The sequence below is a fragment of the Notechis scutatus genome, chromosome 13 (assembly GCF_049901735.1).
Source record: "Notechis scutatus isolate UNSWTSFEM ecotype Mainland chromosome 13, rNotScu1.2, whole genome shotgun sequence".
Lineage (NCBI taxonomy): Eukaryota > Metazoa > Chordata > Lepidosauria > Squamata > Elapidae > Notechis > Notechis scutatus.
Window position 1 is genome coordinate 431,269 of NC_142021.1, and position 17,663 is coordinate 448,931.

Below are 17,663 nucleotides of genomic sequence, written 5' to 3' on the forward strand. Positions count from 1 at the left end.
GATTTCTTTTTTTAAAAAAAGGTATCCGATAGATGGCAGCAGATACGAACTTTTGGGTGAAGAGGAGCTTACGTAAAAGGGCTTCTCTGCAGGGCTCCTGTCTACCTTAAGCAGGTAACCCCCCCTGAAGCCAGGAGCCTGCAGAGAAGCCCTCCTGATGCTGTTCACCTCAAGGTGGAGGTCTTGTCCCCACCGGGTTGAGGAAAGGGACGCAGCCTCAAACAGCACCGCTCAATCATGCTTAAATGCACACGGCGGAATTGCTGAAAAACAAACACACAAACCGGATCATCTTTCATCGGTTCACGGCGGGAAGATGCGCCACTGCAACGTGTTCAAAGGCAGGGTGGGAATTCCTCTCTAATCCGTTGGCCTGGAGTTGCAAAGTCCTTCCTCTTCTTCTGTCCTCTGGCAATTTTGCTTCGATAAGAATCGCAGAAGTAGAATTTCTCCCGGCACCAGCTGAGCTGCCCTCCTCGGGGCCTTCTCCATAGCAGAGGGCAGTGGCCTCTGATTTCTTCCTGAAAGCCAGGTGTGACCCTGCCAAGGCTCGGTTCTGCAGACTGGCATTTCAGAACCAACCCACCCAGCCTGGCAGATCGACAGGCTAAATACCAACACCAAAACCTGGGCCAAGGCCAGGGGGGCATTCACAAGACACCTGAAGCCAGAGGAAGGCGAGGGAGGCAGATCCTTTTTCTCTAAACTTGTTTTATTGGGAATGGTTGGACAAAGTAAATCCGGTTTGAACAGCAAGTTTATGAAAACTATAATAAAAAGTTAAAGGACGCAACTGGAAAAGGATCCTTGTTATTTAAATAAAGTACAGAAGACGAAGAAAAATTGTACAGGGAATTAAGTAAAGTAAACCAAGGTGTCCAGGCTTAAAAATAAATAACAGAAAAATGCCTCTTTGTTAAAACATAATTCTCAGATTTTTAAAAAATAAACGTAACTTAATGTTGTACCAAAATAAAACTTTGATTATTAGTTTAATGCTTTAAAAAAATAACAAATCATTAATATTCAGTAGTGCTAAAACCACATCATATTTACATCATGGAATACAATAGCAGGCACAAATTTTTTTCTATGATCCTTTGGATATGCATACATTTTTCAGTGTTTTTAGATATATTTCTCCCATTTTTTGTAATACTGAAAGTAAGCAATATAATCTTAAGATGTTTAAAAATGTATATTATCCCAACATTTTTATCAGTTTTTAACCAGAAGTTCTTCTCTCTCTGCAGCACAGTTCAAGAAGAGTATGCATACATCGTAATTCAAGATGGTTAAGGTACTCCAAAACAGATCTCTAAGACAGCAGTGCGCTGCCGAAGGGGGGGAAACTGTAAATTGCCTTTTGCCCTCAAGAGAGGCTGCACAGATGCGCTATGCCTGGAGCCCTTGGCCTTCCCTGCATGGGTGGCATTGCCACCCTGTCCCAGATCTCCATCAAGGGCGGGTTTGCAGGGAGTCCCTCAAGACGCTGACTTCACTCTGCCCGGAACGCAAACAAGCTGCAACTTACTACAGACGGACGAGAGAAGATGGCAGGATTTTCAAGTAGACCAGGGGGAGGTAATTTTAAGGGGGGCTTTACGAACCTTCATTTTCAGAACTTATTTCCCATCTTCCACCAATCAAATGCCCGAGCGAAACACCTTCTTTACTAATTAGCATTAGTAAGTTAATAACAACTGGTATTATTATAATAATTTACCAAGTATGCCTCTATGAGGAATTCTTGCCCTACCTCCATGCATCGGGGGCGGGTGTGTGTGTGTGTGTGAAATTGCTTATCCTTTTAAAAAGTAAATAGGCAGCAGCCAATCTGGGATTTTCACACAAAACACAAATTTCTCAGAGAGTTTGGAGTGTTGCAGCTCGGAAGCCCCACCGGTTTAACCCATTTCTCTCAGTTGCCCTTCAGCTGCCTCTGGAATGAACACACACACACACACACACACACACACGCACACAGAGAGAGATTGACACACACACACACACACACCCTAAAATACCTAGGCTAATCTGAACAACAGCTTAATCTGGGCCACCCTGAGATGATCTGGGCATTCGGCAGCACAGCCCAGGCCAGTCTCAGCTGGGCAACGTTTTCCGATTCTCTCCAGCCCCTTAAAACCAACCAGCTCACCTCTTCAGCAAAATCTCTGGAGGGAGAAAAACTACCCTTGAAATGTGGCTTCCGAAGCACAGGGCTCTCCTGAAAGCACCACCTGAGGCCTCCTCTCTGGCGGAAGAAGTCCAGGGAGGGGATTCTCCCTTAAGCCGAGCCCGGAGGGGGAGGGGGAGAGGCCAGCCTGGGGAGGGAGCCCCTGCCTGGATTGTTGCAGGCGGCCAAGGACCCAAGAGGGCCCCCCCTGTTCCTAAGCAAACACTGTCATTTCAGTTTTGTTTAAAAATGCAAACTCACCAAGAGCCTCCAGCCCAGCTTCACGACCAGGGAGGCCAAAGGACAGCTGGTTTCTCTCTCTCTGGCCTCCATTAAGCAGGTGATTATCAGGCAATGTTGCCAAATTCTGGGCTGCAGAAGCCCCCCACCCGTCCCTTTGCAGCCCCTCCAGGACACAAAAGAGCAGAGGAGGCCGGTGGCTGTGTTACTCGGGCCAGCAGGTGCACAGGTGCAGTTGGGGCGCTGCAGCTCAGGCCTTCTAAGGGCCCCCCTGGGAAGCCCCTTCCCACCCCGTCTGCTATGAAGGGGGGAATCCCAAGCAAAAGGGGAGGGTGGAGGGGGGCCATCACACCAGCCAACCCCCCTCAAAGCCTGTTGCTGCTGTTCTAGAGGTGGGGGCCCCTTGCAAGAGCAACTTTTCGGAAGCTTTCAGGCCACAAAACAAGAAGCCCGTTTCAGAGCGAGCAGCCAGTCCCACGGCTCCCCACGGCTCCCCACTGCTCCCCACTGAAGGGGGTCCCACGTTCGTCTTCCCAAGGGGGGGGGGAAGGGTTCTTGGGGCCCAGCTTGGCAGGTCCCACAGATGGCCAATGCAAGCTGCTCTGAGCCCCGTCCTTCGTTGGCCGCAGGCCCAACTGCGAGGGGATGGAAGCAGCAGCAGGAGAGGGGGCCCACCTGGTGTGGCCTGCAGGCCGATCCCAGCGTCCACAGGCTCCACGCCAGTTACCGGATTGGCTGAGAGTGTTTTTCTGCAAGTGCCACCAAATCAGGAAAGTCACAGTAGCCTCCACTGTGTGGCTCTTGTGTGAGAGGAGGAGGAGGAAGGAGGGCAGGCAAACCCACCCACCCACATACAATCACCGTCTCTCCCCGGCCAAGCTGCTACTTGCACCAGTTCTAGCCAAGGCCAAAGGAGCAGAGCCCACAGCGGACGCGGGCAGGGCGGCCGGTGAGGGAGGCGGAAGGAGGGTCTGGAGACACTTTGGCCGGAAAGAAGCAGCAGCAGCAGTAGCAGCAGCACAAAACTGGAAGCCACACAAAGGATGTCACGTTTAGTTGCTCGGCGTGTGTGAAGGACCCCCGTGAGGCTCAGAGGCCTCTCCGGCCAGGTGGGCGCAGCCAGGGAACCAGCACGGTGCCCCAAGGCTCCAGAGCGCCATCCCTGCCTCCCCGATGCCAGGGCCGGGCGGCTGGGCTCCTCCAGGCTGGGCAGCAGCCTCCCCTTCCGGCCACGTTGCCTGGCAGAGCGCATGCCCCTTGCGCTTCTCCCTGCCCAGGCGCTGCCCTTGCAGGACCCGGCTCTGGGCCAGCAGGGCCTTACCAGCCGGTCTCCTCCCCACCGGCCGCTACAGGCCGTTGCTGTTGCTATGGCTCAGGGGGGGCTTGGTGAGCTCCACCCCTGCAGAGCGGGACTTGTTCAGGAACTTGGGGGCCCTTCGCAGCAGCTTCTGGGCCTCCATGAAGGCGTCCGTCAGCTCTTTCTTCCACTGCACAAACTCCGGGTCGCTCTAGGAGGAAGGAAAGGGGGCTTCAGCCCCACCAGAGGAGGGCTGCCCCCCAGGACAGAGCAGACCCACCATCGGATGCCGCCTCCAGCCCCAAACCGCGGCTCTTCTGCAACGAACCTGGCTTGCTCTTTGGCTAACCAGGCTGACAGGCCGGGGGGGGGGGGGGGAAGAGCCTCACTGACTCCGCAGCTCAACCTCCTGGTGGCGCAAGAGCCCCAAAGCCCCCATCGAAAGGAATGACCCCCCACCCCGGTTACCTCGCACTGCAGGACAAACTGCTTCCCTCCTTTAATGCGGAGCAGGATGCACCTTTTATCCTTGACCTGCGTTTCCTCCACCGAGAGGATCAGTTCCATCGTCAGCAGGTTTTGCTGAGGGGGCGAAAGGAATCCAGAGGTTGCCCAGCCCGGGAGCAGCCAGGGCAGGCGGGGGGGGAGGAGGGGGGGGCGGCCACTCACCGGGACTCTCCTTCCCCTCGCCACTCCAGCCGGTTGGGGAAGAGGTAGAAGTAGCGCCGCTGCCACTGCGTCAGGAAGGGGTTGCCCAGCTTCAGCATGCAGCCGTGCATGATGCAGTCCTTCCCCAGAGCGTAATCTGGGGGTGGGGGGTGGGGGGAGGAAGCTGCCATAAATGGGAAAGACAGAAGCCCCCCGGGGACGTCCCCCACCGCTGGCCTGGCTGAGATGGGCTGCCCCCAGTTGAAGGAAGGGCCTGCCGGACGCTGCCCGGGGGAGAGCCCTTCTTGAGGAACACACAGCTGGCCGAGAGGCCCAGCCGTTGCAGTTCTGCCCTTCCTGGGAAAGAGTTCCAGGGCCCCCCCTCCCCACGCAGAGGGCAGCCAAGCCGAGGGTACCTTCCTCGTGGCCCAGCTGCTTGTTCTTCGCTCGCTTCCGCAGCTCTGCCTTGTCCGTGTCGGCATTCACCGCCTCGAACACCGTTTCGGCCACTTCCTGCTGCCAACGCTCGGAAATCACCAGGGGAAAATTCTTGTAGAGCTCCTGGTCGTAATCCAGCAGCTGGCAGGAAGGGAGAGGAGGGAGGATTCACTTCCAGAACCGCCGCCTGGTTTGCAAGCAACAGGCAGGTCGTCCGCAGCACGTTGAGGAGCAAACCAGCCCGCTAGTCCTCCGGAGGCCCCACCCCGGCCTGGAACAGCCTCCCTTCCACCACCCAAGGCTGAGGCTGCCCAGTGCCGTATCGGCCCCCTCCTCTCCGGCCCCTCCGCTGCGGACCTTGATTCCCTTCGTGTCCTCTTCGTCGAAGGAGCCGATGTCGAAGGCATCTGCTGCGTTGACCTCTCCCCGGGGGGGGATCAGGGGCGGGGAGTACTGGCAAAGCAAGGAGGGCAGAGTTGCCAAGGGGAGCCGGGGCCTCTTCCCCTCTTGATCAGAAGCGCCAACAAAAACCAGGCCTTGGCAATCGGGCTCGGGTTCGTTCAGGACCTCGGCCGAAGGGCCACCGCTGGGCTCACCTTTTGCAGGTAAACGTGCTGCCAGTCAATGCCTTGGAAGAAAGGGTGAGCCTTGACCTCCTGGGCACTGCGGGATGAAGCACAATCACGAGCTGAGCTTCACAGCCCTGAAGCCGCACGGCTGCCCCGCCTCCCACCCCGAGTGGCCGCCTTCAGCCCGGCAGTGGGGAAAATGGGCCGATGCCGGGGGCAGGAGTTTAGCCACCGCCCAGCCGCAGCGCAGGGCCGGGATCCACCTGGCAGGACGGGCAGGCAAGGCGGGCGGCTGCGAGAATATCTGGGCTGGGCAAACCCAGAGCTTCCCTTGGAGTAAGCAGCCTCCGCCCCTGCTGGGACTCCCTCCCTCCCCCCCCAGCAGGCCCAGCCCAGCCAGAGGAGCCTCTGAAGCGGGAGAGGCTGGGCTCACCCCCCCAGGGGCAGGGAGAAGGGGGCGGCAGTGCAGGCGGGAAGCGGACTTCAAGTTCATTGGAAGCGCCTGCAGGAAGGGGGCTTGGAAAACGAACCCAGCGCACTTTAGCCAAGGAGGAGGCGGGGAAAGAACCGAATGGCCAGCCCCCCCTTCCCCCACTTTCCCAGGGGGCTCACCTGCCACCTTGGCAGCCGAGCCGCTTCGTGGAGTCCCGCTGCAGAAGCCCCTCCAGGAGAGACTGGAGTTCGGGGGAAAAGGAATCCGGCAGCTCCACGTTCTGGGGAGGAAGCACAGACGCTCCAGGAGCCGAACCTGCCCTGCGAGGCGGACCTCCCAAGGGCCCAGGGTGGAGCCCCGAGGGCCCCAGGAGGCCCAAAGCCCCTTCCCCAAGGAGGGAGAACGGAAGCCGCAGCGCACCCAGGCCGGAGCCCCCGGCTTCAGCGACTCTGCCGATTTCCTTGGAGCAAAAGCTCCTGGGCCCCAAGAGCCACGGGAGGAAAAGCACCGGCTGCTGGCTGACCTATTTCGGTTCCCGCCTTTGGAACTGCTCGGGCGACTTCCCTGCCAGGAAAGGGGGCCGAGCCCACTTACCACGGTGAGCGTCATGCGGTCGATCTCGTGCTTGTCTTTGGTTTTGTGCTGTCTGAAAGGGCTGTGCCTGCAAGGGGGGCAGGGGGAGGAGGAGGAGGAGGGATACAGCTGGGAGGAAAACCGATGGATCCTATCTATTAACTTTTCACCCGTCCAGGAAACGCAGCTACGTCCCCTCCTGCCTCACCGCGGAATCGCGCCCGAGAGCAGCACCCCAGCCGGCTCACCCTCTGAGCAGCTTGAACAGCATGCAGCCCAGGGAGAACCAGTCGGCAGTGCAGTCGTAGGCCGTTCCCTTCTGCAGCACCTCCGGAGCCATGTAGCCGTGGGTCCCCCTGGAAAAGGCATGCAGGCGTGGGAGGGGGGCTGGGCCAACCCCACAGAAAAGGGCCCCGGGGGAGGCTTCCCCGGCAGAGCCCATCACGCAGGGGCGCTGCGTCCCCACCCACTCACACGCTGGCGTGGGGCTTCTTCTTGGAGAAATCACAAGCCAGGCCCAGGTCGGAGATCCGCACGTGGCCGTGTTCGTCCAGAAGGATGTTTGCCGGCTGGAGAGAAAGGCACCCGTGACTCTGCCAGGCCAGCAGCCAGGTGGAGCAGCTGGCCAAGGCCAAGGGCAGACGCGGAGGAAGCTCCGGCCCGAGGAGAGGCTCCGTGAAGCCCCAGAAGTGTGCAGGCCTTGCGACCAACCAGCGCTGGCCACAGAGAGAGCAGAGAGACCCTCACAGCCTCCGCTTCCAGGGCCATCCTGCCGCCTCCTTCCCACTTCCATTTTGGGATGCCCCCTTCAGGGACACGGTGCCGGTCGCAGGCAGAGCCCCCGTGCCCTGCCTCGGCCTCCCTGGCGCCATCAGGCCTCCCGGCAGCGTTACCTTCAGGTCCCGGTAGACCACAGAACGGCTGTGCATGTGTTCCAGTCCCAGGATGATCTCGCTGGCGTAGAAGCGCATCTCCTTCTCCGGAAAGACCCCGTGCTGGGAGAGGTGGTAGTGCAGGTCCCCACCTAGGGCCAAGGGGGCCCAACCTCAGCGGCAGCTCTCCCGGGCTCAGGCTGTCCTGTGCCCTGCCCTGCACGGAGGGCCACGGGAGAGCCCCGAGAGACCCCCTGCCCCCCTCGTTCACCTACCATTCATCAAGTCCAGGATGAAGCAGAGCTTGTCGGGCGTGTGGAAGGCATACGTCATGCACACAATGAAAGGACAGTCCTGGGGGAGATTGGCACAGTGCAGAGACCCCCTCCAGAGCTCTGGGCCCTCCTCTCAGGGAGAGCGGCTGGCCCGACAGAGGCAGGAGGAGCCAGCAGCCATTCCCAGGGGCCCAGGCACCATGGACCCCCCCTCCCCGGGAGAGGGGCCCAGGAGACCGACTGGCCAGGCGGCCCTGAGGGGAAGCCCCTGCCCGTTTCTCTCCCTGCCTCTCGACAGGCCTGCCCAGCTCCGGACAGACTGACTGAACTGCAGTGGCGGCAGTCCGTCCTCCCCCCCGGATTCCTGCCTTTCCTGCCAGGGCTCCAAGGAGGCCGCAGCTTCTCCTCCACGCAGGCCCATTGTGGATCAGCCCCCTGGGTGAGACCCCTCCCCCGACCTGCTTCCCACTCACCCCGGTGCTGACGAGGGAGAGCATGATGCGTTCGTTCAAGGCCAAGGTTTCCCCCTGCTTCATCTTGATCCGCTTCTTATCCAAACATTTCATGGCGTACCTAAAAAGCGGCACAAAGAGGCTGAGGCCACCGCAGGCCACGAAAGGGCAGCGCTGCATCCTCGCTTGCTCCCGGGGGCCTCCTGGGACTCGCTCTGCGATTTGCCGGTTTGTGAATCAAAAGGATTACAGCCAGGGATTTCGCAAGCACAGCAACCGCCCTCTCCCTGCAGAGTTTGGGCTGGCTTGGCCTGGCCGGCGGCCGTGCCTGAGGGAGCCCCTCAGAAGCTGCGCACGGCCCCCATGCCCTTTGCAGGGGCCCGGCTCCCAGGGCTTCGCGCTTCTGGCTGGAAGGGGCAAGTCCACGTGGGCGACACCTGCGCCACCAGCCTTCCCACAGCTGAGCAACTGGTTGCCTTTTAATGCTCTGGGCGTAAAAACTGGGGTGGGGGGGAGGGGAACTATGAGCCACAGTTGAAGCACAAGCCAAACAAGAGGGGAAGATGCACAAGGCAGCAACCCCGCAACCCCCTCGGGCTGGGACCACAGGCGTTTCTCTCATCGTGTTCGCAGACCACTGACATTTTCCCTGTGTCCGCTTTACGGCAGCCGTAGACTTCTCCAAAGCCCCCTCTACCGATAATCCGATGGACACTGAAGTCATTCATGGTCAGCTGTGGAGAGAAGGTGGGGGGGGCACAACGTAGGGCCATTCACCCCCTGAGCTGCTCCACTTCCTCCATTTGGGGCCTGAAGGGTTTCTCTGGGGTCACCCCAAGCTGGCCCTTAGTGAAAGGATATTCCTGGGTCACCTTGGGCCCCCCTAAAGCAGGCGCTGTTCATACAACCCCGTTCAGCGATGACCTTGCCCATCCCTGGTTTTATACACCTGCACGGAACATCAGCCAACTGCCAGGAACACGCCTCAAAAGTCAGAAAATACTTACGTGAATGTTCAGCTCTACATTTTTCCACTGGCAATATCTCGTAAACCTATCACTGGACATAAGAGAGAAGGGGGCAAGGTATAGTCCATGACCACAGTAAAAACAAAACTCTCTCCTACGATGAATTGGAAAAACAAAACCAAGTTCCTGATTTTAAAAAGGTCTCTTGATTAGCTTCCCCCCCTAATCGGGTGTCCTGAAATCAGACCTTTAGCAAAAGTTGTTTATGATGCTGCTTCTTAAAAAGCAGAAGAGATTCCAGTAAAAGTTGCTGCCAAAATCACATGAAGCTTCCGTGTTTCCTAATCCCTTAAGATTCTATTTGAAATGCATTTTAAAAAGTGCTGAAATAACTCCTGAGGGGAGGAAAAACTGAACACTGTAATTCAGAGAACTCAATAGCGTTGTTTTTAATTAAAAAACCAGAGGGTGCTTATTTCTGAAGAGTCTCTTTGTAGAACCTCCCCAATACAAGGCAACGGTTACGGTTGTCCATTTTGCACAGAACCTCTGGGGCCCTAAGAGTTCTGGAAGGGTCCACTGAGATTCCCACAGCTGAGCTGCATCTTACGCCCTCCCAGAACACGCAAAGTATCTCTCGTCCCCAGCGGCCATTGCCTCCTTCCTGGCCTGATCCTGAGGTGACCCTGCAGAGACCCCCAAGGGCCATCAGGCAGGGGAGGGGGGGGGGGGCTGCAGAGAAGGAAGACCCCCACCCAAGCCCTACCTTTCCAGAAACAGCTGGAAGATGCTTCCTCGCAAGCTGTCACAGATTTCTTCTAAGTAGGGCTATGGGGAGAAAAGCCAAGAATATTGCAATTATCCAAACCACGGGCTTCCGTACCACAAACCCAAGATTCAAACCAACATTCCCCACTCTGGGGAAACACTTGGGACTAGGCCTGAACTGGCTGAGGACGATGGGATTCAGAATTCGATACATTTTAAGGCTATGAAATTGGGAAACCCTGATCGAGACTCTGAGTCCACCTAATCTCAGCCCTTCTTTGCTTTCTGCCCAAGGAGTCCCGTCAGGATTCACGCGACGGTCATTCCGCAAAGACACCATCGGATCTCACGTTCACCTGGAAGAGGGTGATGGGGACCTGCTTCTTGGCCAGGCGGGTCTGCACGTGACTGACGGCTTCCTTCGAAAAGGCCTGGAGGGAAAAGGCTCGTATTGATCCACTCAGCTCCTTGGGGGACAGAAAACCCCGGAGAATCTTTGCAGCAGGACTGGGGAGCCCCCCTTCACGCTTCCAGGCAGGAGAAGCACAAAAGCCCCCCACCCCCGGTCTTAAAGACCAGAAGCAGCACCCGAGCCAAGGGGTCCCAACCACCCCAGCCAAGCAGATTCCCCCGGACCGCCCCGTCCAAGCTTGACTGAGTGGGAGGAGGCAGGCCCCCCGTGCCCCACTGTGCCAGGACGGACGGCTGGGAGGGGCCCATACGCACGTGGGAGCAGGAGAGCAGCTCCTTCATAATGAAGGTGTCGTAGATTTGGCGGCTCCTGATGAGACGCTCCTCCTCAGAGTCCACTTTCTCGTACTCCTTGATCTGCAAGAGCCAACGGGGCCAAGGGGTTAAGCCCAGGCTTTGCCCAAGGTCCTCCTTACCCACCGGTGGGCAGCGCCCTGGGTCCCGCTGGGAGGGCTGCCGAGTGGGAGCGAAAAGCGGGGCTGGGAAGGCACACTTTGAAAATGGGTTTCAAGGCTCTGTGAAATCCCCTGGAGGGGAGGGAGACCCCAGGCTGATGTACCCCAGTCCTGGGGCACTGCAGGCGGCCTGAACCAACCATTCAGGGCACAGCAGCCCCTGAAATGCCCACATCCTGAGGGCTTCCTGGTCCAGACGACTCTCTCCTGCGCCTTCAGGCCCCAAATGCAGCCCTTTGCGCTTGAGGTCAGCCCTTGGCGTTCTCCCGGGTGCCAACTCTAAGCAACGCCAGCACTCCTCCAGGTGCCGCTTTTCCAGAACGAAGCCTGGGGCACCTGCAAGCCAGTCGTGCAATTCACAGGTGCAGCAGACAGACTCAGTTGGCGGCCTTTCGGGGGGGGGGGGGCTGCCATCCACAGAGAGCGTTTGCAGCAGCCCGCAAGGCCAGCCTGCACAACACGGTGGAAGCCTTCCTGAGAAAGCCCCCCCACCCCGTTACCTGACAGCTGGGGCGAATCATCACTCCTCAAAACACTCAGGGAGCAAGAGATGAGTGTGGAGGCTCTCTGCTCCTCTGATCGGATTTGCTCGGGGCCTAAATGCACCGTTACTCCACCAATTCCTCACATGGTCCAAGACCCTTTTCCTCACTTCAAAAAACCCCTCCAGCTGAGCGGGAGGACCAGGGAGGCCGCACTGCCTCACCTCTTCGTAGAACTTCAGCTGCGGGACGCCTTCGTCGACCTCGCTCTGGCAAAAGTCTCGGAAGAGCAGGAACCCTAGGAGGAGGAGGCAGGCAAGCCAGGGCCACGGGGTGAGAGGAGCAGAAGCGGGGAGGCAGCGGGGGCTTCGGGTGGGAGAGAAGTCAGAGCCAGAGGAGGCCAGGAGCTTGGCAGGAGCAGCCCAGACACAAAGCGCCTCCCCTCCGCAGGAGACCGGGGTGCTACGAAGGAAGGGCTCCCCCTGCCCACCGTTGGGAGGGAAGTTGGGACTTGGGAGCGACAGGCCAGGCCACAGCCTTCCTCTCTCTGCATTTGGCCTTGGACTGAAGCAAGGAGGGGGCCCTGCCCACCCACCCACCCACCCCCACCCTCGCCAAGCACGGGCGGCTGTAGCTTCCAAGGACCACCCAAGGGGGATGCTCCCTCCGACCTCTCTTTAGGCGACCGAGAGGAGGTCAGCTCAGGGCATGCCAGGGTGAGAGCGACCAACGCTTAATTTGTTTTCATCTACGGTCAAACGAAACGGGGCCTCCTGCTCCTTCCTGGCTCAGACCCTCCTGGCACTGTGGCCCCAAAGTTCGCCGAGGCTGGAAACAGGCCGTCCGCTGTGGCCGAGGTGACCCGGATCAGGGGGCGGCAGGGCTTGTCCTCCAACCCACCGTCCACCAGCTGCCGAGTCGCCCTGTTCCCCAGGGCGAGAGGCCCGTTCCTATGGCAACCCCTCCTGGGCCATTATCCCCCACGGTGGCAGTCCAGGGGCCTCCCTGGCGCTTTGGCCTCTGGCGGCCCATCCCCACGTCAGCCAGTACGGCAACAACCTCGAAGGAGCGGCTGAGTCACCCGCTTGGGCAGAGGCGACTCTGCCTCGTGAGTCATCCAGACCAAGCCCTTCGCTGCACTGGGCCCGCCGGGCGCCAGAGACCAGAGAGCGGCTCCGTTGCATGAAGAAGGACTGAGGAGGAGAGGAGCCAGCCTGGCATTTGCCGATGGGCTCAGGGGCAGCCTAAGCTTTGTTTGCAGAGCAAAAAGTAAATATTTGTGTGGGAAACGCTGCCTTTCCTTGGCCAGGCTTCGCAACGGAGGCCTGGATCTCTGGGCCAGGATGACCTAATGGCCAGAATCTGCTGCCCGCCCTGGTTGAGCTATTTCAGGAGTTGCTTTGACTGGGGGTACATAAAATGCTCTGACCCCTTTTGATAAAAAAAAATCCCCTCAGCATTTCCGGTCTCCAACCTTGGACGCTTATTCGCCCCGCCTGAATTTGTGGGTGGTCTTTTTGGGTTACTCTCCCAAGGTACCTACTGCATATTAATAAACGGAATAATTCGCATGAAAACAGTGCAGCCTCCCCCATCTAAAGTATGAAAACAAGGAACGATTAAACAAGTTAATTCAATAAAACAAAACATTACAAGGAAACAAAAGCCATCTCAAAGGGCCCACCCTTTTCCCTAAGGCAGGTGAGCCTCCACAGGTGAGCAACCTGTGGCCTTGGGGTGGTGGAGGACCACAAAGCTCATCGTGACAGTCTGGCCCAAGGAACTAGGCTGGTAAGAACCCAGCAGTTGGTTCCTTTTTATGGACAGCGGCCTGGGAGGCCTGGACCATTTCAGCCTTCTATGGCCAGGAGAGGAGAGGAGCCGATTAATCAACAGATGAGCCTCGATCTGAGAAGCGAGCGTCCCTTACCAAAATGCCAGGGCTATTTTTAAACATGCTTTCGCTTCACATCTGCTTCCTTCATTTAGCAGCCGTGTCTCCTGCCCTGTTATCCCAGCAGCCAAGCAGGCACAGACAGACTCCACCTTTCAAAACGGGGCCATGAGACCAGCAAAGGCTCCCAGCTGGCTACGGATCTACCCCGGCCACCCCCGGCCTCCTAAATGGAGCGGCTCACAGGGCCCTACCTGCCTAGCAGCCCTTCACGCTAGACCAGACCAGGAAACCAGCATCGTGCGCGCTAATACTACATTTCTATGAGCCTCAGACTCCTGCAGGCCTAGAGGAGCCTCCGGCCTCCCAGGCCCAGAGGCCTCCTCGGATTACGCTTCTAGTGCCAGAAGCCAAGGCTCTGTTCTCCGGCTATTGTGTTGCTGGCATCTCTCCCTCCTCTCCCTCCTCGCCTTCAACAAGGCCTAGCCAGAGCCCACGGGTGATGCTACCCAATACAACCCCCCAGGGAACACCACAACACGTGCAGCAGCTTCTTCTTCAGCCTTTTCCAGCTGGACGATCCTCTCCCCTGGCCAAGCCAGCAGCAGCCATTTTAAAAGAGTTCACATTTTCAAAACCTCCTTTTAAGAACCCCTTGTGTAAAGTGGGGGGGGGGATTTAAGTTAAGCACTTTCAGTCACTTTTCACCCTCTCACCCTCGGTGTTTCTCTGTCGCCCAAACAAGCAGCTGCCAAAACCTCCATAAGCAGTTCAAAGTCCAAACCAAGGTTTAACTAATCCTCCTGTGAGTGGCTCCCCTGACCGAAACGAGCATCTTTAGAGACGGTTGGCACACAGAAAACAGCGTCAAGGGCCCCTTTCAAGTCCGAGCACCTGGCCTGAGATACTAATCAGGGCTTCGCCTTTTGCAGGCGCCAACCTCAAGGTCCCGTCCCACCGTCAGGCCGTGATTTCTCCAATCCCAATCTAATCATATTGGAACAAGACTGAAATGGGGAAAATCTCCCCTTTGGAAGATAAGCAAACACCGAGAAGCGCCTGGAGCAATTGGCTGGATTATTCACAAAGCCTGCTTAGAGATCTGGCTTTGCGGCCGTGACACTCCGGTTCGGCTTCTGTTTGGCGTTGTTTCCACTTCTAAGGGCAAATCTTTCCCGGGATTTCCACCCCCCTCCACAGGAAGCAACCCCTCAGCCCACCTGGCCCGTCACCCCCACACGCAGGCAGGCCCTGCCACACGAAGCCCCACACAGCAGGCTCCCCCCTCCAGGAAGTGTCAGCCGCTGCCAGCCAAATCCTGAAGGCGAAGGGCAGGCGAGGGCCCTGCAGCAGAGTTGCCCGCCTGGGAGCGCCATCCCGCTGGCGGAGGCTGTCGAGGGAGCTGCCGTGGCTGGCCAGAGCAGAGGGCCTGAGCCGGGACAGCTGTCCAGCGGCTGCTCTCTCAGCTGCACGAGGGGCTGTGCAGGTTGCTGGCAGGCGAGGGGCTGCCCAGCGAGGCCAAGGCTCAGCCCCCTCGGCAGCTCAGCCCTCCGCAGACTGGCACAACCCCTCCCCTGCAGTGCTTGGGGCAGGGCGTTGCTTCTGCTCCCCGGTGGCCCCGGCAGCACAAAGCCAGGGCTTCCCCTCCAACTCGGGTCGGGCCTCGCCCTGCTTGACCTGGGACCCCAACTCGCCCCAAGACTTACCGATCTTCTGATTGAAGACCTTGTCGAAGGTCAGCTCTCCCCTGTCCTCCAAATACTTCTGCATGACGCTGCGGATGCTGAAAGGCAGAAAAGGCTCTGGAAGTACGAAAGGCCAGAGCTGTGTGAGCGGAGCCCCGTCTGGCTAACAGGGCCGCCAGACCCCCACCTGGGCTCCCTCCCCAGGCCGTCCCCCGGGAGTCGCCTCGCGGGCAGACACTTTGTGGGGTGGCCGGGGATCCTCTCCAGGGGTGGGATTCAACCGGTGCTTCTACCGGTTCGGTCAGGGTGCGTGTTGCTGAAGACAAATAAGCCACGCAACGTGATGCTTCTTTCAGCGGCCTTCTCCGGGCCAGAGCCACCACTTCTCTCCCCAGGCAGCGGTGGGTGCCAGCCAGGGGATCTGCAAGGGGCCTTCCGGCTCCAGGTAGCAGACCTCAGCCACTTCAAGGGGCAACGACTGCCGTGGTCTGACCTGATGCAGCCCCTTTGCAACTCCAGCCACGTGCAGAGCACTGGGCCGCGTCTCGGCCAGTCTGAAAGGCACCTGAGACCAGAGGCCTTCCCTGAAGGGCGGTTTGCTCCTCCCCGCAGCCCCAGCTGGCCTGAGAGGCTCTCCCAGGGAAGGGTCTTTCTCGCTCTCCTTAAGGAACGTCCGTAGCCTCCTAAAGGCCGGTGGTCCCTATGTGGAGTGGCGGGAGAGCAAAGGTCAGGGAGGGAGAGCATTTTTCTCCTTTGAATTCTTCGATTCCTCCCGGCGAGACTCGACTCTGCGGCTCGAACACAAACATCACCAGCTACACACACTGTGAGGAAGCGGTTTGCTTCCCTTCGTCATGGGGGTAAACGCTTTCTCAGCTTGCAGCCCTAAGTGCTTTCCTCCAGGCCTCCTTCATCCACCCGAGGTTGCATTAGGCAGGAGGAACAAAGTCAATTAAGGCTGCATCTCCCTCATTAAGGCCCCCAGACGTGCCCCAGGGGAGCCCTAAGTGGGCGCCTGACTCCCCTCTTCCCTGCTACCCCCCCCCCACACACACACACGCTGCCTCTCAGAGAGTGTAAAGAAACCAATTGAGAGCAGGCATTTCAGCCCACAACAACCAAACCCATCCTGACCCCCAATTCTTCAGCAGGTGAGGGCTCCTTTCCAGCCCCCTCTTGGGGCCTCCCCACCAGAGAGCAGGTGCTGCCATGGACAGGCTGAAGTCCCACCCCCCCGCATCAAGGAATGCCCACCGTTCCTAGCCCTGGTCTCGCTGGCCAAGTGACAGCCAGCCTGCCATACGTTTGAAAGCTCATTTAATAGACATTATTTTTTAAAGCCACAAAAAAACTCCTGTTCTGCTGATTGGCAAGACAAAAAAAGCAACCCAGGGCTCTTGCTGCAGAAAATATAAATAATACAGGTGGGACCTTGTGTCTGAGTGGAGTTTAGAAAACCCCCCCAACCTCCTTCCTTCCTTTCTTGATGAGAGCCAGCCAGGAGACGCTCACCTGCGTCTCTCAACCTCAGCCACTTGAAGCTGTGCGGACTTCAACTCCCAGAATCCCCCTGTCCTTGCCTCTGCTGTTCCTGGTCAAGCAGCCCCTGGAGGGATTCTCTGGGGCCACAGAGCCCGAGGCTGGCTTGAGGAAGGGCCCTCCGGGGCTCATCCCACAGTTCAGCCATTCGGGGTTCTTTGGGAGAGGAAACAGGCCGGACAGCAGCTTCAGCCAACTGGTCCCCTGCAGTGCAACCTGGAGACCTGGCACAGCCCCCCCCACGGGAGCCCCCTTGATCCCAACCCCTTCTGGGCAACCCCTGAGGACCAGAGGGTCCCAGGGGGAGGGGGCAGTTCCTGGGGGGGGGCTGCAGTTCAACAAGCCCCACAGAGCTTGGGGGCTTTTGAAGGCCCAGAAGGGGGCCTTTTTGCTCGGGGGAATGAAGGGTGCCTGGATGGGGGGAAGGATGCTGTTGCTTCGACTTGAGGAGGGGCTGCCGGCCCTCCGCTCCTCCTCCCTGCTGGCACCAGAGGCGGCAAGATGGAGGCTCGGGGGAGAGAGGGGGTCTCCGAAGGCCCGAGGCCTCCCCTGCCCTCCCTTGGCGACCCCCGACCCGGAAGCCCGGCCCCCCGGCCCTGCTCGGTGCCCCGCCGCCCCGCCGCTCGGGGCCGCCTCACCTGGGCTCCGGCAGGGCGAGCTTCTTGCTGGCGCGGGCCGCGGGGGAGCTGCGGCTCTTCTCCATGGCCATGAGGTAGCTGACGTCCGCCAACACCGCCTCCAGGTCTGCCATCTTGGCGGGGCCCGCGGGGCCAGGGGCCACCCAACGCCGCCCGGCTACCCGCCCCGCCGCCGCTCAGGAAGGCGCTCCGCCGAGCGCAGCCGGGACGGGGCTCTAGGCGGCGGGGCTGCGGAGGGCTGCGCTCCGCCGCCGCCCCGGCATCGTCCTCGGCGCAACGGCCCTGCTCGCCCGACCGCTCGCGAAGGAGGCGGCGGCGGCGGCGGCGGCGGCGTCCTTGGAGCTGCGGCGCTGGGCTGCGTCTCCGCGGCGGTCGAGGCGGAGCGCGGGGCGGGGGGGGCGAGGGGGGGAGCGGCCGCCGCGCGAGGGAGCCCCGGGGCAGCGGGGGGGAGGCTCCCCGGCGCCCCGAGCGATGCTGCCCGGCCCCGCCCGGCCTCCTCCGGTGCCTGAAGCCGCTAAGCGGCCGCTTTGGCTCGCTTGCCCCAGGAGGGAGGCCTCCCCAAAGAGCCCCTCGGGCTATGCCGCAGTCTTGGAAGCCCCCTCAGAGGCGGCCCTTTCCCGGGGAGACGCTCTGGGGAGGGGAATCTCTCTTCTTCCCCTTTGGCGGTCGATTCGGATTGTATTAGTCCCCCAGTTGGTGTATTGGAAAAAGAATAATTCAGAAGGGATAAAATAATGCTGGGAACATGAATCAGGTAGATGAAAAAAGAGCGAGAGGGACATTCCTT

The 17,663-nt window shown here is 59.3% G+C and overlaps 1 protein-coding gene across 2 annotated transcripts; it reads right to left on the bottom strand.

The window, feature by feature from the left end:
• Positions 1–694: 694 nt before the first annotated feature.
• Positions 695–17,062, bottom strand: GRK3 (G protein-coupled receptor kinase 3). 2 transcript variants are annotated; one of them, XM_087942498.1, is made up of 21 exons: positions 16,877–17,062; positions 14,721–14,797; positions 11,345–11,418; positions 10,439–10,540; positions 10,069–10,143; positions 9,711–9,772; positions 8,984–9,035; positions 8,619–8,710; positions 7,998–8,097; positions 7,525–7,603; positions 7,271–7,401; positions 6,852–6,946; positions 6,626–6,733; positions 6,399–6,465; positions 5,984–6,084; positions 5,399–5,465; positions 5,160–5,255; positions 4,781–4,943; positions 4,385–4,521; positions 4,185–4,298; positions 695–3,927 (listed from the first exon to the last, which is right to left on the bottom strand). In XM_087942498.1, exons 1-21 carry the CDS (start codon positions 16,987–16,989, stop codon positions 3,766–3,768), a joined length of 2,067 nt encoding a protein of 688 aa, XP_087798624.1. In that variant the 5' UTR covers positions 16,990–17,062; the 3' UTR covers positions 695–3,765. The 2 variants fall into 2 exon arrangements, with proteins under 2 accessions (XP_087798624.1, XP_087798625.1); XM_087942499.1 differs by having other exon boundaries at positions 10,352–10,540.
• Between the last annotated feature and the right edge of the window lie 601 nt (positions 17,063–17,663).